This window comes from Populus euphratica, unplaced genomic scaffold (assembly GCF_000495115.2).
Source record: "Populus euphratica unplaced genomic scaffold, PopEup_1.0 scaffold213.1, whole genome shotgun sequence".
NCBI lineage: Eukaryota > Viridiplantae > Streptophyta > Magnoliopsida > Malpighiales > Salicaceae > Populus > Populus euphratica.
The window spans coordinates 515,516-541,948 of record NW_011499916.1 but is presented as its reverse complement, the minus strand read 5'-3'; the positions used below and the strand labels follow the sequence as shown (position 1 = coordinate 541,948).

The window sequence follows — 26,433 nt, the reverse complement described above, 5'->3', positions numbered from 1 at the left end:
AAAATAAAAAAATTAAACTTTTGATTAAAAGTTTTGTTTCTAAAAATTTTTTAACGATCAATGAATTAATAAAAAAATTAAAATACCCTTATCTTCAGGGGTTCATTTTTTCCATTCAAGAACAAAAAGATTATTTCACTTTAATAATTCATAATTAATTAATAGTATTTATAAATACAATGACAAACTCTGCACCATAATGTTTCAGTTAATATTCAAAATTTAAAAAAACGTTAAGGCTAAAAAGCTAAAAATCGGAGGTTTAATCAACTTTTATTTCACTACGAGCGACAATCATGCCTTAATCATTGTAAAAATCATCTTTACTTTCGTTTTTCAGGACTCTGTTTCAAGAAAGATTCCTATAAAATCAAGAGAATCGCAAATTTTATCATGATCAAGTGGAATGAAATACGAAACCGAGAAAACAAGAGAGATTTAAAACGATTTGTAGCGACTTGTTCGAGGCCATGATCAAAATGAACAGATTTGACAGGCACGGAGAATCGCCAATTTTATCATTGATATAGCCAACCTTCAATGCAAATCACGCCATCTCTTTTCTCTGGACGCCCTTGCTCTGCAAATTGGCTTCTCTCTTTTTTGTTTTCTTAAAAAAACCTATAAAATCACACAACAATAATATAAACATGCCACCGCAGATTAACCCTAGGAAGATAGAGAGAGGAGGGGGCTGATGAACCAAGTAAACAAGAACTCTACATATAGGAGATGGGAGCAGGGAAGAGAGGAAACCCTAGCCGCTGAAAAGACTTATGAGACCACATTGATTGGAATTGCATAGCCCAGCCCAGTTTTGCCCAACTTAATATGGGCCGACCCAAACAAAAAAGAGATATATGAAACTCAAAATATAGTTATGTTATTTGGAACACTTTAATAGAAATAAATTATGTTATTTTTTTTATTATTATAGTATATTTAAAAATATTAAATTATGTTATTTTTATTATTATTATAGTATATTTAAAAATATAGTTGCGGCTATTTTTATTTGAGTACTTATCCAAAAAAAAATACATAGATGGAAAAGCAAAAATCTAACCTACCTAATATGATTAAGTAGTTAAAGAACTAACATTTATTTATAATTTGCACTTTTGTATACTTGCTATTAAAATTAGTTTTAAGTTTGTACTTAAAATTAAAGATAACTCATCTCAATCATGTAAATATGTTCATAGGTGGATCTAATTGAGAATTTTTGTCAATCAATTATGGATATTGTTAACCTAATATTAATTTGTTTTCTATTTTTTTAAGATATAATTGATATTTATCACTTTTTATTTGTTTGTTTGGCATTATTCTGGAAAAATTATGAAAAAGTTAAGATCTATTATTGATGACTCAATCAAGTGTTAAACTCAAATAACTATAAATTTGATTAGTTTTTAAACTTAATATTTTAAGACACAGCTAAATGTTAAATCTAAAAGCTTGTTTAATAATATTTAAATATAAAGTACATGCCTTTAAAAAATAACTCATTTTCTTTTCTTTTTTTGGATTTCTCCATAATAAAGTTAAATTTTATACTCTTTCAATGCTTCAAATATTTTTCAACAAAACCCCTGTTTGTAAACTTTGGGGTGAATTGATATACACATGTTATGCTGTCACATAAACTCATTTAAAGTTTTAAAATGATTGATAATAAGAAATAAAATTGACATGTCATTTAAATATATTCAATTTGACTGAATACTTTTGCAAACTTTTTTATGTGAAGTATTTACAACCTAATTGTGAGCCAATTTGCATGACGTACAAGTATATTATAATTAGTTTTTTGCTCTACACTAATTATATCATATAAGCTATTGGAGGGAATTAAATTGCAGTGTCTTTCTGTATTTAGAACACATCTGCCTAAGGTATAATAATATAAGAAGGATGCAGTGAGAGTATAATCGTTATTAAAGTACTTGTATGGTTTAGAAGTTTAATGAAAATGTAAAAAATAGTTAGGAAAAAGCAAGATTTAAATACTAGTATAAAAACAAGTAGAATTGTGCAGGGTTTTGAATGAAATGAATGGGCAGTGTTCATATATATTATTGTTAGTATTGTTCTTATAAGAGATAGGAAGACAGGATTCTGTATTCATTCTCGAACCTCAAAAGATTATGCTGCAAAAGGTCATTAATTTTTAAGATATACCAATCTTTGTTTATTTTTATTTTCACCTTGATCTTGTGGGAATTTTTTTAATATATATATAGACACACACGCACACACACACATATACAAGCATTTCACAGTTCTATATATTCTGACACACACACACACACAAGCATTTCACAGTTCTATATATTCTGATTTTCTTGTTGAATTTTTATTAAAAAACATTATTAATTACCTATAACATATTATAACAAGTGTCATGAACAACCACTGTCTTATAAAATCATTAAATCATGAAAAACATGTATTATGATAGTATTTAAAAGTGTAATTATAATTGCTTTTCAAAATACTTTTCACTTAAAAAAATATACCAATAACATATTTTTTTTATTTTTTAAAAATTATTTTTAAAATTAACATATCAAAATAATTTAAAAATATCAAAAATATATTAATTCAAAGCAAAAAAAAAATTCATTTTTTTTCAGAAATGCTTTTAAAAAACACTCCCAAACAGGCTTTCCGTGAGTCTCTATTTAAAAAAAAAATCAATTTTTTTCAGAAATGCTTTTAAAAAATACTCCCAAACAGGCTTTCCGTGAGTCTCTTACTAGGTTACTCTCGAACCAGCAGTGTTCAATGTTCAACAAGGAGAACCGGATGCATGCAGAAAAAGAAACATAGCTCTTACTTACTTTCCCAAAAACTAAATGCTTGGATTCAATAAAATAATGTAGAAAGTTTCACTGGTGTTAATTCACACCATTACCTTCTGTTGCTAAGATGCAACCCCAAGCCTAAGCTCAAGTTGTCATCGATTCGGTGAGCAGAATATTTAACACAAGGTGGTGAACATAAGATGTTGGCTCCTCAAACTCTTTCGGTCTCTACAAGGACTATACGGCAAAACTTCACGTCGCACCAATTCTCATTACTGATACAGAAATTCAGAAGTAATTGAAGGTTAAAAATCAAATTGTCATAATGCTCATTTAGCTTCGCCACTGATGGCAAGGGATTGCTTCATTCTTCCAACTAGATGTGGCAGTGTCTTCATGTTATCCTGGATTGACTGGTCAACACACGACTCCAAAGCATTTACAGCATCAGATCCAAGCTGCTGAGCCTTAGCTGCCTCAAATCTATCTTGGCAGACCATCAGAGACCTGTTCAACCTTTCCTGCATTGGAGAATAAACTTGACATTAGGTATCTGCACAGAGCAATGCACCGGCTGCAATTTGTAAGAAGATCAGGTGTAAACTACAAAATGTGCAATCAGAGGGGCAATGCCGCACATTGTTTTATGCAACACTAAAGTTGACACCTGACAACAAAATGGTATCAACAAATTTTTTAACATACAACAAGCCTGATTATAATGAGAATTTCTGCTAGGGTTTTTTTATTCCAAGCACCGTCAACACTTCAATATGGAAGAAGCTGAACAAGAATTTGATACTGGTTTAGAAATTCAAACAAAAAATGCACTTTAAGAAACTATGGAACACTTACCCAAAAAAAAACATGTAATGAAGAAACTTTGAAAGGTTTCACCAGAAAAAAGAAAATTTGAAGCATATGTGACTTGAGAACGCTACTACAGTTGTCCATAATTGTTAGATTACATAACAGGGTGGTTAAATAATGGGATGACTTCATAAAGTAGCCAACGAAATACCTAATTTTTAAAGTTGTTATACTCCACATCTTTGATGAAAGGAAGGTGAAAAAGGAGAGAGGATTTAGTTTGAGTTTCCAACAATTAACACGGTCCATAACATAGTCTCTTTTTATATGATTGTGTCTCCATGGATGGCTAAAACAACCCTCTCAAATAGAATTAGGTTTTCAGAGTATTTAAAGGGTCAGTTTTCTTTAGATTACTTATGAAAGGAGAGAGAGCTCCACGTATGCTGTCAAGATAATTGAAAAAAAGAAGAAAAAGAAATATAAAACTTGTTAACTCTCTAAAACACTCTCAAATCAAGATACTTTTAGAGAGAGAGCTCTTCAATCCCAAGCACTATAAAGTTGGCTTTAGATTGATAGCGAGACAAGCCTAAACAGGGTGGCTAGGCTTTTGACCCTCTTAATTGTTTGTAATTCTCAAACTTTAACACTCATATCTTCACGTTTCTTTTATAAAAAAAAGTATAAGAGTTACAACTTAAAGAAAATGAGTTGTTTCATATCTACATTTTGGATTGAGTTGTTAATACTATTCATTCACCTAAATCATAACATGAACCTTTTCATGTGTACAAAAATCTGACATTATAGATAAAAACATCAAAGCTATTCAAGTAATAAAAAAGAACACTAGATAATTAACTCAGCACCCTTCACTATTTCTAATATCTATATGTATTCCATTCCAGTAAAAAGAAAAAGAAACGGAAGAGCCAAGCATGACAAAATGTTGCAGAATACTGCTGCCACCATGAAGACCAGCCTCGGTTAATAGCTTACAATATTTATCTTGAAATAATTCAATCATGTACAAGTTCAAGACTACCTTGTTGAAACATAATTTTATTCGCAACTGCTCTCTTCAGTCAATCAGTGCTCTGCAAAGCTGATGTAAGCCCAAAGACTAATGGTAAATGCATGAACATGACCATTCTCAATTTGAGAGTTATTATAAATGTAAGGAACTACTCACAGCCAAGAAAAAACCTTTTGCATATCTCAAATTCTAAAGAAAGCATGATTAATGGTTCCAAGCAAGTTTTGCAAATGTAACTTATGAGCCTCACATCAACCAGAGGTAACAATTTTCTCTCTGAACTCCCAGCCACCAAATCAACATTGGCAACACCACAAATTAGTCAATGGACAGGGAGGATTGCAAAATGCGATCCATAACTCATGAAGGCACACAACTCTAGAAACTCAAGGAGGATCATAGGTAGTTACTGTTGAGGTCACTTGATCCCTTTCTACAGGAGAAGTGATAATATGTGATAGCTGCTTCAGCGAAAAGATGTTGAGATTCTTTCTATTATTGGCAGATGCAGATGAGGTTTGAGAAAATCACAGGTCTGTATAATTTTATTGATTATTTCACAATCAGCAACTATAAACTGTCAATCACTTTCTAGTTTGATTTGTTATGTAATCAAAGTAATGCAACATTCTGGTAGATTTAATTCAATTGATGAAATTGTAAGAAACAGCTTTGACTCAACAGCATGCAGTCATCCTTTGCAATAGCTTCAGATTAGTAGCAGAATAACTGAAATACTGATAAGAAAATGTGTTTATGCTTCTTTTGTTTGTACATTTACTTTGGTGTCTCTTGTATTTGAAGAAATTCAGCAAATGTCTCTTGTAATCAAAGTGATGAAAACCAAAACAACAAACCCTTTGCCTAATCCCCTAATCCTCATGACTACATTTATGTTACTTCTAGGCAAACCTATGCAAGACATTATTCCTTTCTATTCCAATTTATACATATAGAATTCAACTATCCAAAGAACTAAATCACATCCAACCCCTCAATGTAATGACATAAAGCCTCATGTTAAAATTAAAAAGATATAATAAACTTACTTGAAACTTGGCCATCTCATTCTCAAAGTGATTCTGAGCATTAAGAACTGGAACACTGCAATGTTCAACGCAATTGCTTATCTCTTCTTGCTTCCTTCTCCTATCAAAGCACTCATGTGCACATTTGAAGTATGCTTGCTGCAAGAAATTATCATTTCAAACAATCAAATCAACCCCATGAAATAAAAATAATACAAAAACATAATTCTCTGATTGTCTCTTCGTCACTCCTAAAAAACAAACCCATAAAACAATAAAAAGTTTGAAAAGTTTTCATCTTTTTATTTCAAAAAATGAAAAGAAAATCTCCAAAAATATTAATAATAATAAAACAGCCAGAAGCTAAATTAGGCACAGTTGAAAGCGCCACGACAAATAATCACCAAAATAGCACAAAAAATCTTTGCACTTTCCTTATCTCCAGAAAGCTAAACGACAAACCACTTCATACCAATTAAAAAAATAAAGAAAACCCACATGAGAAAGCCCATAAAGAACCCACAGCTGCATGAAACAGATACATTAATCCACCTCAATATTTACATAGAAGCAATACCTGAAGAGTGAAATTGATGTGATCTTGGACAGGGGAGAGTTGAGCCTGAGCAGCTGAATTAACTTCACTGAGCTTCCTTCTCATTCTCTCCGATACCATTTGAGCCTCCATTGCTGCTATATGATCTGCCATTCTTGCACAGTGAAGAAAAGCAAGAGATTTTTTGGGATTTTAGGGATTCAAGCAGTGGAAATAGGGTTTTAGGGGTTTAAGTGCACAATCTTGGTGACGATTTTTAAGGAGCAAGCCAGTCGGACAGATGTGGGCCTTCATTTGCTGTAAAATGGAGTATGGGAATAATGGGCTTGGATTTGGACATTGCTTGGCAAACTTTAAACCCTAGACTATTTGATTGATAATAATTACTGATTTATTGTTTTTGGAGATTTTTTTTTAATGATATTTCATATATCAATATTATTTATTTTTATGATGGGATTTTTTAAAATATTTTATTGTATTATATTCCAAAATCACAATGTAATTAGCTTCTTTTTTTTGTCTTCTAAGAGTTGGTTACCATGATTAAATTGAATTTAATCCATTTTATTGATTTAGAATAAATTTTGTTCATTCTTGTATCATATAATAATTTTCTTTTAAATTCTTTAGCACCATGCTAATAAATCTACCAATCCAATACAAAATTTATTTTATCAATTCAATTAGTTAGTAATAAATAGATGAATTAAACTATGTTAAAAAAATAAGTATGATTTAATTAGTATTGATTTGTTTTCAAGAGAAGGACTTGAATGTTGCAAAATCACACACAATATTTAAAAATAAAAAAAGAATCCTTTTCGTCTTTGGCATTTGTCACTTTGTTTTTTTTTTTTTTTTAGAATCCTTTTTGTCTTTGGCATTTGTCACTTTGTTTTTTCTTCTTTTTTTTGAAAATTATACCAAGTCAATCTAACATTTCTATTTAATATATGTTTTTAATTCTATTAATTCAAAGAGGGAAAAATTCTACTAATCAAATCGTCAATTTAACATTTCAAGATTTCTATTTAATATATGTTTTTAATTTTATTAATTTAAAGAGGGAAAAATTCTACTAATCAAATCAAACAATCATATAATTTGTTTTTTGAAATATTGATGCATGTTCTTTTCAATATAATATCACATAAGAATTAGGCATACAAACTGTTTTTTTCTACCATTTGATGGCTACGTATGGCCAGCTTTTCTCATAAAGGACAACCGTTTGTCATACTTCTTGTTTTTATTCTATGGACCAATAGATTGAAGAACAATTTTTCTAAAAAAAGAGGAAAAGAACTCTGCTAAGGAACTATTTACTTATCTTTAATATCACAAAAACTGATTCCTTGATTTCAATAAATCAAAATCATTCCAATAATATAATAAAATTGCAAAACTTATGTAGAATCCACCAATAGTTTTCCAGAGCCAAGGAAATGGAAAACAAAGAAGAAAACCAGAAGGCATTATGCAAACACATCCCAGATCTCCTCTCCTCCTTTGTGGACACCTTTGTTGATTTCTCTGTCAGTGGAGGCCTCTTTTTACCTTCACAAAACCCTAGCTTGGATCCTCAAAAACCCCATCAAGAAACACCCCTTTCTCTACAAACAAGGTACCCAGCACCTGATAGACTCATTGCCATTGGTGATCTTCATGGGGATTTGGAAAAATCCAAGCAGGCTTTAAGGCTTGCTGGTTTGATTGATGGGTCTGATAAATGGGCTGGTGGGTCGGCTACTGCGGTGCAAGTTGGTGATGTTCTTGATAGAGGTGATGATGAGATAAAGATTTTGTATTTCTTGGAGAAGTTGAAGAGGGAGGCAATGAAAGATGGAGGCAATTTTATCACCATGAATGGGAATCATGAGATCATGAATATAGAAGGTGATTTTAGGTATGTGACTAAGTTAGGTTTAAAGGAATTTGAGGATTGGGCTTATTGGTATTGTTTAGGTAATGAAATGAAAAGTTTGTGTGTTGGGTTAGAAAAGCCAAAGGATATCTATAATGGTATTCCTTTGAATTTTCGAGGGGTTGATTCCGAGGTTCTTCATGGGATTAGAGCTAGGATTGCTGCTTTGCGCCCTAATGGGCCGATTGCGAATAAGTTTTTGTCAAAGAACGTGACAGTTTTGGTTGTTGGGGATTCGATTTTTGTTCATGGAGGCTTGTTGGCGCGGCATGTTGAGTATGGATTAGAGAGGATTAATGAGGAGGTTAGAGATTGGATTAGTGGGCTGATGGGGAAGGCTGCGCCGAGGTATTGTAGAGGGAGCAATGCAGTGGTTTGGTTGAGGAAGTATTCTGATGTGGAGAAGAATTGTGATTGTTCCATGCTTGAACATGTGCTAGCTACGGTTCCTGGGGTGAAGAGGATGATCATGGGGCATACTATTCAGGTGGATGGGATTAACGTCGCCTGTAATAATAAAGCTGTTAGGATTGATGTGGGTATGTCCAAAGGTTGTGGTGATGGGTTGCCTGAAGTTTTGGAGATTAATCAGAATTCGGATTTACGGGTTCTGACCTCAAATCCCTTGTATCAGAGTAAGCACAAGTCCTATGTGGATGCTGACACAAAGGAAGGGCTTGGTTTGTTGATTACTGAAAGTGGATCAAAACAGGTGTAAGTGAAGGCCTAGAAGTTCTTTCATCTAGAACTGATAAATCGATGCTTCTTCTGTGGAACCTGCTGAACATGCATTCTTTTCCTGGTTTCCTTTTGGAAATTGGCATTGGGTGAACAGGTGAACATTGTTTATAATAAACATCACAGAACCCAAACAGTATTGTTTCTACTATATTGCTGGCTGTGAGATCAACACTAAGCCTGATAAAAAAATTGTAAGCATTTTACCTTAGATCCTATTGTCATGATTGATTCCCTGTGGCATACCCTAGTTTCATAAAACAGGGAGTTGTGCTGTTAACAATTGTTACGAGTGATTTCATCTTCTTTGAATGGAAATGGAACTGAACAACATCATTCTGACGTTCTCTGACCAGGACTGCCCTGTTATAAGAAAAAAAATTTATTTTTAGATTAGCTTTGAAAAGCTGCCCCCTATTGTCTGTCTAGAACCAAACATTTGCAGTCCAAGGCTTTGTTACAAACTCTTCATGTAGTTATAAATGGAACTTGTTTTCAGGTTAAGATGTGGCTGTTCTATCATTATTGCCTTTTCTTTCAGTGAGAGCTTCACTCTATCTCCATGCCCCTGTGCAAACAACCAATTAAATTACTTTGCCTAACTCACTGATTAGTTAGGAAGTCTATATAGCAATTTCTCATTAGGTATCCAATGTGAAATAAAAAGCTGTTACAGATATATTTTTTTATATTGTTTTGAAATTGAAACTCAGTGCATTATGGCAGCATTCTATTGCTTAAATAGACATGAAATAAGTTGAATGATGTTCATGTTTGAATGGAATAACATTCTGATTTCCTCGACCCTTGTACTCTTACTTTTTGATGATTTTTCATTTGAGCAATTCCAAAAAATGCTGATTTTTTTAGTTGCTCTTCTTTTCTGGAGGCATAATTGCTCGGTAAAACTGACATTGAAGCTAAAAACTCTTAACAGCTCCCATAAATACACACCATTCTAATACAGCAAAACCACATCAAATTACAGAGATAAAGATTGTTCGTATTTCTTTTATCAACTGCAGGAGAGGTAGACTAGGATAAATTGGGAAAACTTGACTGTTATTCCTTCTCTGCTCTTGTTCTAGTCATCCTTTGTTGGGATATTGTGTTTCTAGTGCTAGTTTGATGTTGCCTTTTATTTATTGTTTGCGAGATGTTTCGAGCTTATGAACATGGAGGGTGATTTTATGTGATTAAATTAGTGTTTGAGAAGCTGAGAATTGGGCTCACTGGTATTATTTTGGTAATGAAAGGAAGGCTTTATGAGATGGATTTGGAAAGCTATCCAAAGAATATCTTTGATAGGGCTTTATATATGTATGTATGCATGTATGTATATATATCATTTTTTTCAAAGGATTTACTGCAGGTTTTAGGAGTTTTTTTTTCCAAACATGTCTTTATATGTATGTATGTATGTATATCATTTTTTCAAAGGATTTACTGTAGGTTTTAGGAGTTTTTTTTTCCAAACATTATAACGTTTCTATTGTGGACCGGTTGCACTTGTGGGAATTGATCATTGGATGACTGGATGATCGTTGTTTGGCATGATCAGAGAATGTAAACGAAGATATTTGTGATGAATCCATACTTGCGCAAATTTTAAGTGCCATTTAAGTTTAAGATTCTCCTCTGGTGATTACAGATTTCATAACATGCTATCAGAAAATTGGACCATTTAAGTTTAAGATTCTCCTCTGGTGATTACTCCATATTTCATAACATGCTATCAGAAAATTGGAGAGGGTGTTGTTACAAATGGCCTTGTTGAATGGAAACTGAATTGAAGAACATCGCATCGACATTTTGTGAACAGCGTAGCCTTCTTGTAAGAAAATGAGTACATTGAACCTAGAAACAAATTTGAGACAAGTCCCATGATTTTAGTATGGAACCAAGTTTTAGATGAAAATACCATTATTCTAACAACCTTGCAGGTACCCTGTTGTTGACTAGTTATGAACATTGAAATGATGATTCAGATTCAAGTTACACTCCAATGTTCCCAGTTTCATCTTGATAGCCCTAGATTGATTATAATATAAAGACTAGTTAGCATCCAAGTTGAACACAACTATCTTTTATTAGACCAGATTGATTTGTAATATAAATATGGAGCCTGATCCATCGATATCGTCTTCTTCCAAGAATATCCGATAGATTGTTCAAGGATCAGGTCGAGAAATCCAAGTTCAATAAGAAGTTTGAGCAAGTTGCACTAGCTTTTAGTTTGAGCCTAGCCTGTTGAGGTCATGATCGTGCTCAAATTAAATCAGAAGTTATTCAGAATTCTCTTTATTTTCTCTGGTTAATTTATTTTATTATTTAATTCAGGAATTCTAGTAATATATAAATTCTAGTAGCCAGTACTGATATAAATAAAGGATTGTTTAGTTTATTTTATGCGGGAAACCCTTCTTTTATATCGCAGCATAAACTATGGACACTCCACAATGTTACTGATAGCGCGGAGGAGGTGTGGACAGACTGAGGAATCTACCAGACCACATTGTCCAACACATCTTCTCCTTCCTCGAAACTAGGCAAGCAATCCAAACCTCAGTCCTCTCCAAGAGATGGACAAATTGCTTTGGATTTCTCTTCGTGACCTTTATTTCGACATGAATTCTTTTACCTACCGTCGAAGTAATTTCCAGCAATTCCTGGTTGAAGTCATGGCTCAGCGTGAAGAAAACAATGTACTCAAAGTAAGCAGACTTGGCATCTCTTACCCTAGAGTCTTTTTTAGACGAGGATTCATCATCTCACGTCAACATGGTTATAGATCATTATGCTGCATCTCACCATGTCGATCATCTTATCGTGAAAGGCACGTGTAGGGTTGTCTTGATAGACCCCAAGCTTAACAAATTAGAGTTGCCCAAATTGACAAATTTGCACCTTGAATTCTGCTGGTGGCCGTCTGCTAGCCTTTCCCATGCTGAATGCTTTGACTTTTCAGTGGTGTGTCCCAATCTGGTCAACCTATTCCTGAGCCATTTTGATGCTTGGAGATTTGGTATTTTGAAAATATCAGGACCTAAACTAGTCAGCTTAACTGTGTGAACTGGGTAGGTTGTGACATTGTGGAAATTTCTGCACCAAAGCTTACGTTTTTGAAGTTTAAAGGAGAGACGGAGTTGAATTTCTTTATGATCAACCTCCCTTCTCCAAAACAAACGGAAGTGGGTCATGTCGTCCGTGGCAACAGGTGGAGATCAAATGACCTTCGAATGATGAAAGAGCTGTGGGGTACGGAGAGGTTGTTCTCTGAAAATTTGCATAAATTCTTTTAAGGGATTCGAAATGCAGAATCTGTCGCGCTATGCACTTCTTTCGAGGTACAATCAGATAGTATATAATACGTGCACTCTTATGCCTTGCTTCTTGATTTCTTCCCTTGTTTTCATTGTTTTTCCCTCCCTCTATGTTATGTTCTCTGAAATAGTCTAATAAAATTGCAGAAATTAGATGCTTATCTGACACTGACATGAATAGAATTTTGGTGCTGAATTGTCCAGACCTTAGCTATGGTTATGGATACATTAGAGGGTAAACCTTCTCCGTTCAGCAGATTGAAGTCCTTGAAGTTTATGGACAGTGTAAGCCCTTTGAAGATACCTGCAAAAATTTTGAATTACTTGCTCAGTGGATCTCCTTGTGTAGAAACTATGCTTACTGAGTTCCGAAATGATGAATTATGTGTTACAAGTCCCAGTAATTCTGGCATTAGTTAGCATGGGAAACAAAACAACAGAAGCAAAAGATCAGCAGGCCAGAAGTGAAGTTTAGCATAAAACAGTGGAAGAAGTTGCAACTGTAACTGCAACTAATTCCAGCAAAATCAAGAGGATTACATATAAAAAGGAATCCACGCAAGCCGCGGCTCAAGGTAAAAAATGATGTTCAAGTCCTGCAGAATAGTTAGCATAAAATGCATGTCATCAAGACTGAGTACATGATATTCTTCTATATCTATATTTATAGTCCGATTCATGATATTAGAATAAATTATTTTAAAAAATAAAAAAAATTACAAAGTTTATTTTCTTAAAAAGCATAATCAATTCCAACCTGCATTAAATTTTTAAACTCGTATACCTGACTATCCAAAAAAACCACAAAGCACAATTTGTAATCAATTAAATGCTTAATAATGAAATTAGAAAAAATAATGTAAAAGTTCAATTATACAAAATAATTTAAAATAAAAATTTATAATTAAAAAAATAAGGATTCAAATTAAATTTTATTTTTTATTGAAAGGTAAAATTAAAAAAAATCAATTTAAAAAAATAATCAAAAGAACAAGGATCAACTAAAAATAAATTTCTGATTAAAAAGTGAAATCAATAAAAAAACAAGGATCAACTGAAAATAAATTTCTGATTAAAAAGTGAAATTAAAAAGAAAAATAAATTTAATAAAAGGATAAAAAAATAAGAACTAAGTTAAAAACAATAATATATCACAAATAAGAATTGAATAATAAAATTAAAAACATATTAGAATTTTATAAAAGGGTTAAGAATAAAAGTTAAAAATCAAAATAAAAATGATAAAATCCTCATAAATTAGAGGATATTTCTTAAATTGTATATAGTAAGCACAAAAATAGAAGGGAGCAAAGAGAAAATAAGGGGAAAGAAAGTTTTGATGATGACAAACTATGCCATCATTAATAACACATATTGCCGCGACATGAAAAAAAAAACTATTATGAAAATAAAAAAAAAACCTTGAATTGAAGTTTAAAAATTTTTATTTTGCATTTTGGTTGGTGCATTGGGTTTTTAAAATAATTTTTTTATTTATCCTTAATTAATTCAATAAAAGTTAATGTACTCTATAAAAAAACCACAATATCCTCAATAACCTAATCAACTATTCCAGTAATCATCAATGCAAATAGATGTTATTTATATTGGTTTTTCAATACCTAATTAGCCTTTTGTTAATAAATAAAGACATGCACTAGGTAGGAACTACCAAGCATCTCGGAAGCTCCATCATTGTGGTATGCTCATGCATATTCTACCTTCAATGTGGTATCTTGTTCACGTGAAATCATCACCTTGGACAAGAATAATGCACCATATGTTCATATAGACGATTTTATTATATAGTAGTAATCATGTCTATTATTATTATTTTAATCCCACCGTCTTGCATATGCTTTTCTGGCCGACACTTGGAGAAGATATATATATATATATATATATATATATATATAGACACACACTCTGTTGTATGCGTTTTTGTACTATTTTTAAGAGAATTATTTACAATACTTTAAAATAGGTCTAAAATAAGTGGGGAAAATAATATAGCTTTCTTCATATATTTTATTTATTTTTTTATATTTTTTTCCCATTCACAACATGTTTTTTCTTTTTTTTTTTCATTCCCCACATGTTTTTTTTCCCAAAATTATCTTTTATTTTTTTATGATCTTTGTCAATTTTATTTTTTTATTATTAAATTGATTGAAAATTTAGCTTTATAGTTTTTTTCTTTAAATATTATCTATTGCTACAGTATTTTTTCATATAATTTTTGTTTTATTATAATATTTTTTCGTATGTTTTTTTTAAAATTATCTTTGTTGAATTTATTTTTTTAATAATGAATTTGTTGAGAATTATAATTATAGTTTTATATATAAAATATTATAGATTGCTATAGTATTTCTCTTTATTGATTTTTTTAATATAATTTTTGTTTTTTATATGATTTTTTAAAATTATCTTTATTGTTTTTATTTTTTTAATAATGGTTTTTTATATTTTTTTCATAAGCTCAGGATAATATACAAATAAATTACATGGTCGTTAACTTCAGAGCCTGTGGGATTAGTCGTGGTGTGCTCAAGCTGGCCCGGACACATGTTAATCTAAAAAACAAAAAAATTACAGGCCCGTGACATCTTAGTGTAGATGGCATCTAGTACACAACTATAACTTGTATGCATCAAAAAGATATTCTGATTTCTGCTACTTTGAAACTCAATCAAGTCTTGTATAGTTTTAGCAAGCTCCATGAGGCATGGCGCCCAGCTCGATGGGCTTGGTTCAAGTGGTGGCGACAAAGAGAGAATTTATTCGATATAAAATCATTAATCTTTTTCCTTTTTTAATCAAGCATGCATGTTGTCAGGTTTGTGCATAATAAATTATCCTCATCGAGTTCCCCAATCCACAGTACTTTATTGCATTATTGGTGTATGTGTGAGATCGGAGACTGAGCTATTCAATCAGGGGCTGCCCTCAGCTTTATTAATTTGAACCAGTCAGGCCGGGCGGCTCCTGGAATCTTGCCCAATTATATATATATATATATATATATATATATAGTTGTGTGTGTTATTGTGATAAAATCACTATCACGAAGCTAAATTATTACATTTTGATTTGCAACCTAACATTCTTTTATTTTACTTTTATTTTTATAGTTCGGTGGCATCTTAAATCATCCTTAATTTTATTAAACTCCATTTGATCTAAAAGATTGATATTTGATTATTTAGATTGAGTTTAAAAAATCTAGGTAGAAATTAATAGTGAAACTTTAGATTAACTTACAATCTAATTAAATTTTAATTTTAATTTTTTAATTTTTTTAAATATTAAAACAATATTATTTTTAACTAGCTTGTAGCAATCTAAATTTAATAATTTATTCTCGTATTGATATATATTATGTGAGATTAACACGTTAATAGGCTTCATCTATTTCTTAGCTAGCATGTACCAACCTCTTAAGCTATATAAAAAAAAATAATCCTGAATTATATAGCTTATTTGGTCAAATTTTAAACTTTTTTTAAGAGATTATTAATTTAATTGTCATAAATTTTAGGAATAATAAAAATTTATATGATTGTTAAATTTTAGAATCTTAATAAATTAATCAAGTTGTGCATGAATTTACCGAACTCCTACAGTTACTAAAAAAAAAAAAGAGGATTCACAAAAGTATATATGTTTTATTACAGTGGATCAATCTATAATTTAGAAATAACTCCGGGGTTAAACCCTATATAAAATTTTCCGGTGGGCAGCTCCCCAGGAGGAAGCAAGGCCAACCTAGCACCAATTTCAGCAGCATCTTCTGCGGTGTGAGTGCCTTTGCCGCTAGTCATTGACGTTTGAGTGAAGCCAGGGCAGAAACAATTCACACTAATTAATCCAAAATCCTCATATTGTTTGGCTAAAACTCTAGAATATGCATTCAATGCTAGCTTTGATACTGCATAATCTGTCCATATTTCAGGCCAGCCCTGGTTTTTCCATGTCCCATCTCTCACATTTTCGAGGAACAAATTCACCATCCCCTCAATCTCCTGTGCAGATAATCCTTCATTTAGAAGCATCTCTTTCATCTTAGGGTTTCTCATCTTCTGCAGAAAGATTAATGTATGCAATATGGTTAATTAATTTGGTGCAATAAATGTTTAGTCTGTACAGTAAAAGCAAAACCAAGAACCAAGCTGTATACAATTTTTAAAATATATTTTGTTTGGTTTTTTTTTTTTTAAAATGATAATTGATTGTTGATTTTTATATATGTAAAAAAAATTGATAATTGATTGTTGATTTTTATATATGTTTCTGAAGAAAAAAATAAAAAAAAAAAAAGGCTCTCTATTTCTATCTTCAAATTTAAAATGAAAATTAAGGATATTAAAATCTTAGATAATATATATTATTAATAAAAATAAAACAACCCGACTACTATTAAAAAAAAAAATTAATTAACTTACATTAATTGAACCAAGTCTCGAACTAATGTTAAGGATCCTACTTATGGAATCTGATCGGCGAAACATCGGCAAGAGAGTCTCAGTGAGCAATTTGACTCCATAGAAATTGGTTTTTATCACAATTTCTGCATGATCCACTGAGTTCTCATAAATGTCATTGAATGATACAGCAGCATTGTTTATCTGGAGATTATCAATAATAAATAAATAAATAAATAATGTTTAACAATTAATTACAATAAAAACTTGATCAGTCATAATATGTTAAATATAAAATGGGATTTCATATCAAGATTAGATGATAATACTTATTTTTTAAAGTGTTTTTTATTTGAAAATATATTAAAATAATATTTTTTATCTTTTAAAATTTATTTTTAATATTAGTATATCAAAATAATCTAATAATAAAAAAAATTAATTTCAAATAAAGAAAAAAATTAATGAGTTGTTATTTAAAAAAAAAACATTTGAATGTAAAAATAAATTGGATATCTCTTATGTTATTACGTCGAACTAGGAACTTCACCTCATCCCCAAGCTAGAATTTCATTACAAATTACCCATAAAAGGAACTAAAAAAAGAAGACAAAAGTCATCGAATATTAATTAGTTGTTAGCAAACAACGTCAGCTTCCACAAATTTCAGGTACAACTAGCTATCTTTTGTATTTTCTTAAGACTTGTTTGTTCAGATTGACGTGAATATATATATATATATATATATATATATATTTCTTAAAAAAATACTTAAAAAATAATCAATATTGTAATATCAAATAATCTGGAAGGCTGTCCTCAGATTTCTGAAGTTTTCAATAAAAAAAAACCTTGAATGCTGGGGGAAAAAATTTATTGGTCAACTTTTGCAGCTTTTTTATGCTATTAATTAATTATTTATTAGAATATCCTAATTAATAACCCATGCTTCATATGAGATTAGTCTGTATTGGCAAGTGTATGTTTCGTGTATTGCTCATCTACAATTCTACATCATTCACCTGATGATTGGTGTCTATGATGAATTAGCCAGGGGAAGGGGATTGTCCTCCAAAGTCTGAAACACTTGGAAAATCCTCCCTAAATTTATAAAAATATTTCAAAGGTAGTGCACTCCCCAACTTCACAGAGTCTGGATTCACTCCACACCAGTATATATCTAGGTTAAGAATCGAGAAACTATGAGAAAAAGGAGAGGAAAATAGCTTACAAGGATATCCAGCACTCCAAACTTCTTTTGAAACCACAAAGCGAAGGTCTTGATAGAAGCAGGATCTGAAACGTCAAGGCGGTAGAAGTGGACATGTAAACCATGGCTTTTTAGCAATTCAACAGCTCTGTTTCCCTTCTCTACATCTCTAGCAGTTAAGATCACAGTCAATCCAAGTTGAGCAAGCTGATTTACAAGGGAAAACCCTATCCCCTTGTTGGCTCCTGTGACCATCGCAACTGTGTCCTTAGACCACCATCTACGCATACATAATTAAGCATTGTTACACCATACAAATAAACAAACATTTTGAATGTGTAGATATAGTTAATGAGCTATTTGTGTCTGATCTTACCTTGTAGTAAATGTGGGGATAGGAGACGAAGAAGAAGAAGAGAGATAGAGCTCTGTTATTTCCTTGTTTACTTCCATTGTTGAACGACTGAGAGATGCAGGAGCTAGTTGGTCTGGGAATGGAAGGAGATCAGTGCAATATGAGAAGCCTTGAGTGGTATTTATATAGAAAAACAAAGGCAAAGCATGGAGACGATAACATCATAATAAATAAAAGGAAACGTGGGGTTCTTTTTTCCTAACTAATTTATGTCACTAGCTAGCTTGGAGTACTGTGTGAAATTAACATCTCTTCTCCACTTACGTTATTCAAACCTTCTACATTATAGCAAGTCAATGGTTTCTACAGGACTACCGTCCCTGCTCCCTGTTATCGTTTAACTGTGCTGGGACAAATAGTCTTCTAATAACATGTGAAAGCTGGCCCGAGTGGAAGGGGGTTTTAGCCGCCTAAGCAGGTGATGATCTCGAGTTTAAATACTTGAGGATACAGTAAGCTTTATTGGAAGAAATCCTTGAAGGATTGGTCCGCAAGAGCATGTGGAAACCAGCTTAGAGAACCAAGTAAAAATATTCGTAATCTTTTACTTTAACTCACTATTAATGGCCGGAGCTAGCACCACTTTTTCTGGGCAAGACTAGAGCTATGATGTTTTAGAGAGGACAGAACTTAAATTCTGCTAGTTTTGGTGCTAAAATTTTAAGTTAGTTCTTTTAAGGACATAATATTACCCCTTAATTATATTATTTACTAGCTATTTGACCTGGGGATTCTAAAAAAGTTTAAAGTATAAATCAAAAATTTTATACAAACATCTAATCAAATAAACAAATAATTATATTTATATAATTATAAACAACAAAAAAAATTGTTAATAATAATCAAAATAGAAACTGAAAAAATTAAAAAAATAATATAAGCCAAGACATTTGATATTGTAAAATGACATATTTACATGTTTGTATTTACTAAATTTATTTATTATAATTAATAAAAGATAATAGAAACATAAACAAATACATAATTAATTGAATAAAAAAACATTATGTAAGGCAAAACATATATAAAAAATACTATTTCAAAATAAATACTTTTAATAAAATAAAGCTCATTTGTATAAAATAAATACAAACAAAATTATTAAAAAAAAACTTCTTTTCCAAAAAGATATGCAAAACCCACGGTCTAGACTATAAGAATAAAATAAATGATAAAGAAGAAATTGAAGATAACCATAAAATCTTCAAAGGCCGGAGCATCTTCAAAGACGGAGGATGAAACTAAAGAAAAAAAAACAAAAGTTATAATTAAAAGATTAAGGAAGAAAAATGAAATAAAAAATAAATTAGAATGCATCAAAGAAATTTAAATTGGAGGGTTAATTTAAAAACGAATAAACTTTAACAAAAGAAAAATTAAATCAAAAAAATGAGAGCTAAATTGAAAACAATAAAATAACATAAATTTCAAAAAAACTAGATTACTCTTCATTAACATTTCTTGTTAATTTTGGGATGAAAAATAGTGTATTTTAACAATGCAAGAAAATTTAAAAATACAAGCATATCCCTAAACAATTTTTTTTTAAATAGCTAATGGATTTCTGAAAAGGATTAAATTACCTCCAGGATCAAGAAACTTTTTATTTCAAAGGCAAAAGGATAATTCTACCGTATAAATCCACAGTAAACCGTGTCTTGTGCTAGAGTAGAAAACCCTCACGCCTTGTATTTTTGTTAAATATGATCGTAATGGGAGAGGTGGGGGTAATTTTGCTTGCTGTGAAGGAACTCGATGCATCAAATTACTAATGAGGGGACTCCAATAATCAAACAAACGTGGTCCAAGGGTGGCAAGTGCAATCAACCTAGCCAGCAGCTGCTTATAGACAAAACAAGAAAAATAAAGGAGTGAAAGAAGACAAGCTTCTTTTATTGTCACGTCGAGACCTTCAGTGTATACCTCTCATTCCCGTGATGTTTTATATATTTATTGGATTTACAAGGTATACAAGCTAGCTCGAACATTCACTTCAAAAAATAAAATAAAAAAAGGAAAGAAAAAACTCATAGCATAGTCTTGGTCGTTTGGCAGAATGTGGCGTCTAGAATATTATTTGTTTACAAGCCACATGGCAAAATCTTTTTTTAGTGCTCCATGGGTTCATGGTTTTAGCTACTGTTATAACTTGAAAGAAGTGGCTCCGACGGCGCCTGGCTGGTCTGGTCGGACCTGTCAATCAGAACCGGTAAGCCTAGACTCGAGTCGAATTGGTTTTTGAGATAGATTATCCCCACAGTAAATCAACAAGTATGTGATAACATTTTGTCAGTTGATTGGATAAAACAATGAGTCGAAGCTCTTGCTAACTCGGATAACAGTGACCAAGGCTGACAAAACCTAAAGAATATTGCAATTTGACGTTCAATGATCAATCACTGTTTATGCTTTGCATACTTGGAATCCACAGCAGGAACATAGTGGGTTTCTCATGCTTTAAAAGACGAGGTAGACAGAAACAATTGTTTGCTAACATTCAAAACCTAATTTATTCCTGGTGTGCCTACTGTCTTTTGCAATTTGCATTTAAAATACAGGTAAAAGCAAAGTAGCTCTTGATTGCTTTTCTTCTATGTATTCTTCATTAAAATGAATGGTACGGGTAAATTTTTAATTTATTTATTCTGTTTATATGAATAATATATATATATTTTTAAATTTAGTGTAGTGAAAAATTCACTTGTACTATTTTTTTATGTTCACGTAAATATTTTTTTAAAAAAAAATTAGTTTAGAATGAATTAAATTCACTTGTATTATAATCTTAACTTTATTCCTGATAATATTTTATGTAATTTTATTGTATGCTAAAAAAATTATAAAAATTATAATTTTTATCAGATGAATTTTATACGTAATGAATTGTAGATAGTTCAATGGGACAATAAATGAAACAATAAAAAATATTTTATATAAAGTATTATTTATTTCATAATATAATAGTAGTAGTTAAATCTAAAATATTTAAATTTAAAACCACATATATATATATATATATAATCTCAATTTGAAAAGTATTTTTAACTAAATATATTAAATTATTTTTTGTTCAATATCAATTTTAACCACTGTTTAACTAAATATATATAAATATTAAATCAACCTCAACTAAAAATATTTTTTATAAAAATAATTTTTTTTAAACCATAACCATAAAAATTAACATAATACCAAACACATGCACGTAAATTAATTTCAAAACCCTAATACTATCCTACACACTTTCTAAACCTTGCTCCTGGCCACTATTTTTAGTCATCGCTTGACTACAAGAACAGGAAGAACAGGAGGGTAGGGGGACCTCTAACCCATTTGGTCACTTTTTTTGTTTGTTTTTTTTAATTTGCACTTAATTTCTATATTCAAGGAGCTGCAAGTTGATTAAAAGGAAATAAATAATAAAAAGATACTTAATAACAAAGGTGATTCAAGACTGTGATGACAGTCAACATACAGGCCATAATTTTTGGTTGGAAAAAGACACCCAAATATAAAATAACAACTGTGTGAATATACATGTGAATTAATTAAATACATGAAAGTTCTTACCCTAGTCTTATAGGGATTCATGAGTACTGTTAATGCTGCCATACAATAATTAATCTACATAATTGATTTATGGCCATCGATCATGAATAAAGCCTTTGACATGAGAGTGGAATTGTGGAGTATTAATGCTGACATCTTACCTAACATCCATCTTTTTCTTTGATAGAAATTATAGGTGCTTGCTCGTTTGACAGAAATGTCGGATTAGGGCAAAGCACACCAGCTTGTTAATTTGTTTAAATCAAGTAATTATTAAATTAAACAGCTGAAAAGGGATTTGATTCTTTGACACTAATTAGCTCCACCATGGATTAATTAGTCCTTTGTTAATGGTTTTATTGATTCAGAATGACTACTGACTCGTGGATTTGCAAGTTCATCTCTCTTTCTTACGTTGTAATGAAATTATACATTATGATATGCACATACTGGTCGATGATTTGGTGTAATGAAATTATACATTATGATATGCACGTAACCTGAGATCACAGAGGGGACAAATCTCTTGATCCCAAGTTCTTGCTATTTGGCTACCACCTAAGTCCTTACCACTTGGTCACCACCTAGATGGTTAATTTTGGTCTTTGATTCCTAGAGAGAGGGAGAAATATAGTATTTCATTGAAATAATGTATCAATTCAGTTAAGAAGTAATGTGGATATATATAATCAATCAATTATAATTTTCAGTTTATGCATATTTTCTAATATATTTATTTTTTAATCTTTTCTATTGAAATTATCTTATTTACAAGATTTATTTATTTCTTTTTCCTTCGGTATTACTTGAATTACAACAATATTCTAAAATGGTTTCCTTTTTCTCTCCCTTGGATATTTCATGTTTAGTCCTTCAACATTCTTTTCAATTTGCCCCTTTGACATTGCAATAATATTGGTTTGGGATTGTTGTGTCTATCTTCGAATGGGACAGTGAGGTGTCAACGAAATATTTTATTATTTGTTTTTACAAATTAAAATTTAATTTTATTAATTTATAGTAATTAAAGCTTTGGGAATAGAAGAATTTGAGACATTGGTAAATATTAAACCCTTTTAATTTTGTCCCAGTTGGGATTGGGTAGGGCAACATTTTTGTTGTTTTTCTCTTTTCTATTTGATCCTCCTTAGTTTTTTTCAAATAATTGAATTAATATTTTGTTTTGGTTTCCTGATATTGCACTGTAAGGGAAAAGGCTTGGTGCTTGGTTTCTCAAAATATATTTAAATTTTATTGATTTAGAATAATTAAAGATTGAGGGACTAAATCAAATTTTGAAACAAATATAAAGAATTGTAGTTAACAAGCAGTGTAAGTCTGGTCAACATATGCAGTTCACACGCCAAAGACTGAGGGAGGCCGTTTTGGCGACGCTTACGACCTTCTCAAGTAGCAAAACCCGGCCTTCCAAGATAACTTCAGATGTTGCACATGGTGTTCTTCCATATGGGGTGTTACATGTAATCCTTATGGTGCGGTTTGTCATCAAAAGCATAAATTTTATTTTTTTATTTTTTTATTTTCTTTCTCCTCTCTGTAAAATTCATGTTGGCCTGTCAAAAATTCCAAATTATCCTCTTTTTTATTATTATTTCAAATTTAATTCTTATTTTTTTTATTGTTATATTTTCTGGTTTATTTTGTTAAATTTATAAGTTTTTTTTAATTTCATTCTTCATTAGAAAGATTGAGGGTGATCCTCTTATTTCACTACTAGAAAATTGACAAATATAAATAGAAATATTGATATAATTTTTTTGTTGGTAGATTACAGTGAATTTTTCTGACTAAATATGTCTTTGCGATATCAATCGACAAATACCGATAGAAATATTCTCTCAGAATTATAGTGGCGAAAAAAATGATAAAAAAATCAAAAAGTATAATAACGTGATATTTTTATAGACATAATTAAATCTATTTGTAATATTTAATTTGTGACATGACAAGCGACGCTCATCTCTATCTTTCTCCTTCATTTCTTCTTTTTCCTTCATTTTTCTTCACAGCAAACAACACCTCCCTCTTATTTTATCACAAATTAATATCTCACTACAAATATGTCCACCACAACACTTGGTTTGTTAACATTCCTGTTTTGATTCAAATTTTATTGAGGATTTCTCACTTTAAGTAAGCAAAATTATCTATTTTTTTATTTCAACTTAATTTTAAAATGTTAATTTTTTTTGCATATTTTTATAGTATATGTATTTTGTTTAGATGTTTACTTTTTTATAACTTTTATCATAGAAATTTGTTATATGAATATATGATTTGTTGGGTTTGTTTTAGATTTTGTAAAATTATATTTGTTTGTAGATTGATAAAATTTATTTTAAATTTGTAACTTAGGTGTTTTTTGATGAAATAAATAATTACTTATTTAATGGGTATGTTTTATATTTTATCAATTTTATTGTTGAGTTGAAATTTTTGATAAATATATAGAAATTTGAATGTATGTAAATAATTGATAATAAATTAGTTGTACTATTAAAATAGTTTGAAAAGTTTGAGTTAAACCAATGTTTGAAAATTTATTTAGTTTATGTAATTAATTAATACGTGTTTGATATAAGTAATAGATGATCATTCATGGATGTATCGAGATTCACTGAAAAAGTTGTGAATGATGAATTATTACAATGGAGTTTAGGGTTTTATTAATTACACACTATTTAATCCGAGAAATATTAGTGGAGGTGGTATTAGATGTTTATGTAAGAGGTGTGAAAATAAAAAGTTTCTCATTCCGAATGTTGTAATGATGTATCTTTTACCAAAAAAACGTATTCATTAAGAGATATTTGTGTTAGTTTGCATGCGCAGTCAATATGTTTAAATTATTAATGACAAGGTTAACGACGAATTAAGTCCATTGATATATTGTAGAAAGTTGAAAAATAATTATTGCAAATATCACTACCATTGTTTACTCATTGACAGAATTATAAATGATCTATTTGACTGTTATATGTCAAATTCACCGAGAGGAATACTGACAAACAAAAAAATCATCGATGGAATCACAAATAATTTGCTGTCAATGATGTGTTATATTCATCGATAAAAATACTAATGGAATAAAGAGGGTAATTTCTTTTTTGGCTTGCATTTTCCATCAGTAAATCTATCGATAAAATTATTGTCGACAAATCACAAATCACTAACAAGAGTTTTTTCAACGAAGCATTTTTGTTCATATATAAATACCAATATAAAATTTTGTCAATAAATCTAAAAATTCTAGTAGTGTTTTATTTTTCAAATTTAGTCATTCTTCTTTTAATTGTTATTTTTAGTTTTGGATTTTTTTTGTGAAATTAAAGGTTTTTTATTTATACTATTTTTTTTTAAATTTCATCCTTTCATATTGGATTTTGCTTTATGATTTTTTTTATTCGATTTTCTTGATTTAATCACCTAGACTGTGAGCTTGGCAAGTTAGCTCGGCTTAACTAGGGTTTTTTGAAAAAAAAATATTTTTTTATATTTCATACTTCAACATTCAGTTATGTTAGAATTAAGTTTCGTATTTTTTCCCGGTTTGTCTTCTATTAAATAATCTCATTCGCATGATCGAGGTTGCGGAGTTTGGTTTACTTACTTGATTTGCTGGGTTTTTTAGATCCTTTTTTTATTTTTATTTTTTTATTTCATCTTTCTACATTGATTTATTTAGAATTAAGCTTTGTTATTTTTTTTATTTGTTTTTTATTAGCTTATCCTAATATCATAAATCAAGTTGTAGATTTGACATGCTTGCTTTAGCCAGCTTAATTTTTTTTTTTTAATTTTGTTATTCTGCATTAGATTATCTAGAATATAAGCTTCGTCATCTTTTTCATTTTTATTAGTTTTGTTTAGATTCTCATAAAACTTTTTTTTTTTTTGGTTTAGATTGATTCATTTATGGTCATTGCTTGTTTTTTTATTATCTAAATTATGCCAACTAATTTGGCGTAATGAAGTTGATATCTCAATTCTTGATTTTTTTTTTTTTAAATATACTTGCATTCACAAGATAATTTTTTTTACCAACAAAAAAAATTATTCCAGCACGCAAAGTGGAACATGCACATAAATCTAAGTTAGATACTAAATTATCATACATAGTACATCTCACCGTTAATTTTGATTAAAAAAACATATTGATGGTTGAATACATTACTATAGATTAAATTAATTAATTTTTATTATAAATTTTTTGTCCGACAATAAAAATACTTTCTAAAACAAATCTACACATCAACCAAAACTAACATATATATATTCTAAAACAAATCTACACATCAACCAAAACTAACATATATATATATATATATATATATATATGTTAGTTTTGGTGTATCGATTTGAAACCTCTATTAAAATTGTTTCACTGGATGCAAATATAATTTTTCCATGTTAAGAAAAAATTAAAAGACAGAACACACACTAGGGCTCCTCCACCATTTCCTTCTCCGACCGTCGCTAAATAAATAAATAAATAAAAAGTTGAAGAAAGAGAAATAATCATTAAAAATATGCCACGTTTTGATCCCAGAAACTAAAAAGATAAAGAGGATGGAAAAGAAGTT

At 30.3% G+C, this 26,433-nt stretch overlaps 3 protein-coding genes across 3 annotated transcripts; 1 reads left to right on the top strand and 2 right to left on the bottom strand.

Moving 5' to 3' along the window:
• Positions 1–2,822: 2,822 nt before the first annotated feature.
• Positions 2,823–6,567, bottom strand: LOC105134609 (protein FAM136A-like). The gene is made up of 3 exons (XM_011039079.1): positions 6,265–6,567; positions 5,709–5,846; positions 2,823–3,331 (listed from the first exon to the last, which is right to left on the bottom strand). Exons 1-3 carry the CDS (start codon positions 6,394–6,396, stop codon positions 3,140–3,142), a joined length of 462 nt encoding a protein of 153 aa, XP_011037381.1. The 5' UTR covers positions 6,397–6,567; the 3' UTR covers positions 2,823–3,139.
• A 975-nt stretch (positions 6,568–7,542) lies between these two features.
• On the top strand, positions 7,543–9,314 carry SLP2 (Calcineurin-like metallo-phosphoesterase superfamily protein). Its single transcript, XM_011039078.1, has one exon. The coding sequence runs from the start codon at positions 7,692–7,694 to the stop codon at positions 8,886–8,888; it is 1,197 nt and encodes a 398-aa protein (XP_011037380.1). The 5' UTR covers positions 7,543–7,691; the 3' UTR covers positions 8,889–9,314.
• Positions 9,315–15,869: 6,555 nt separating this feature from the next.
• On the bottom strand, positions 15,870–18,678 carry LOC105134607 (NAD(P)-binding Rossmann-fold superfamily protein). The gene is made up of 4 exons (XM_011039077.1): positions 18,242–18,678; positions 17,887–18,145; positions 16,677–16,859; positions 15,870–16,313 (listed from the first exon to the last, which is right to left on the bottom strand). The coding sequence occupies exons 1-4, from the start codon at positions 18,316–18,318 to the stop codon at positions 15,918–15,920; spliced, it is 915 nt and encodes a 304-aa protein (XP_011037379.1). The 5' UTR covers positions 18,319–18,678; the 3' UTR covers positions 15,870–15,917.
• Between the last annotated feature and the right edge of the window lie 7,755 nt (positions 18,679–26,433).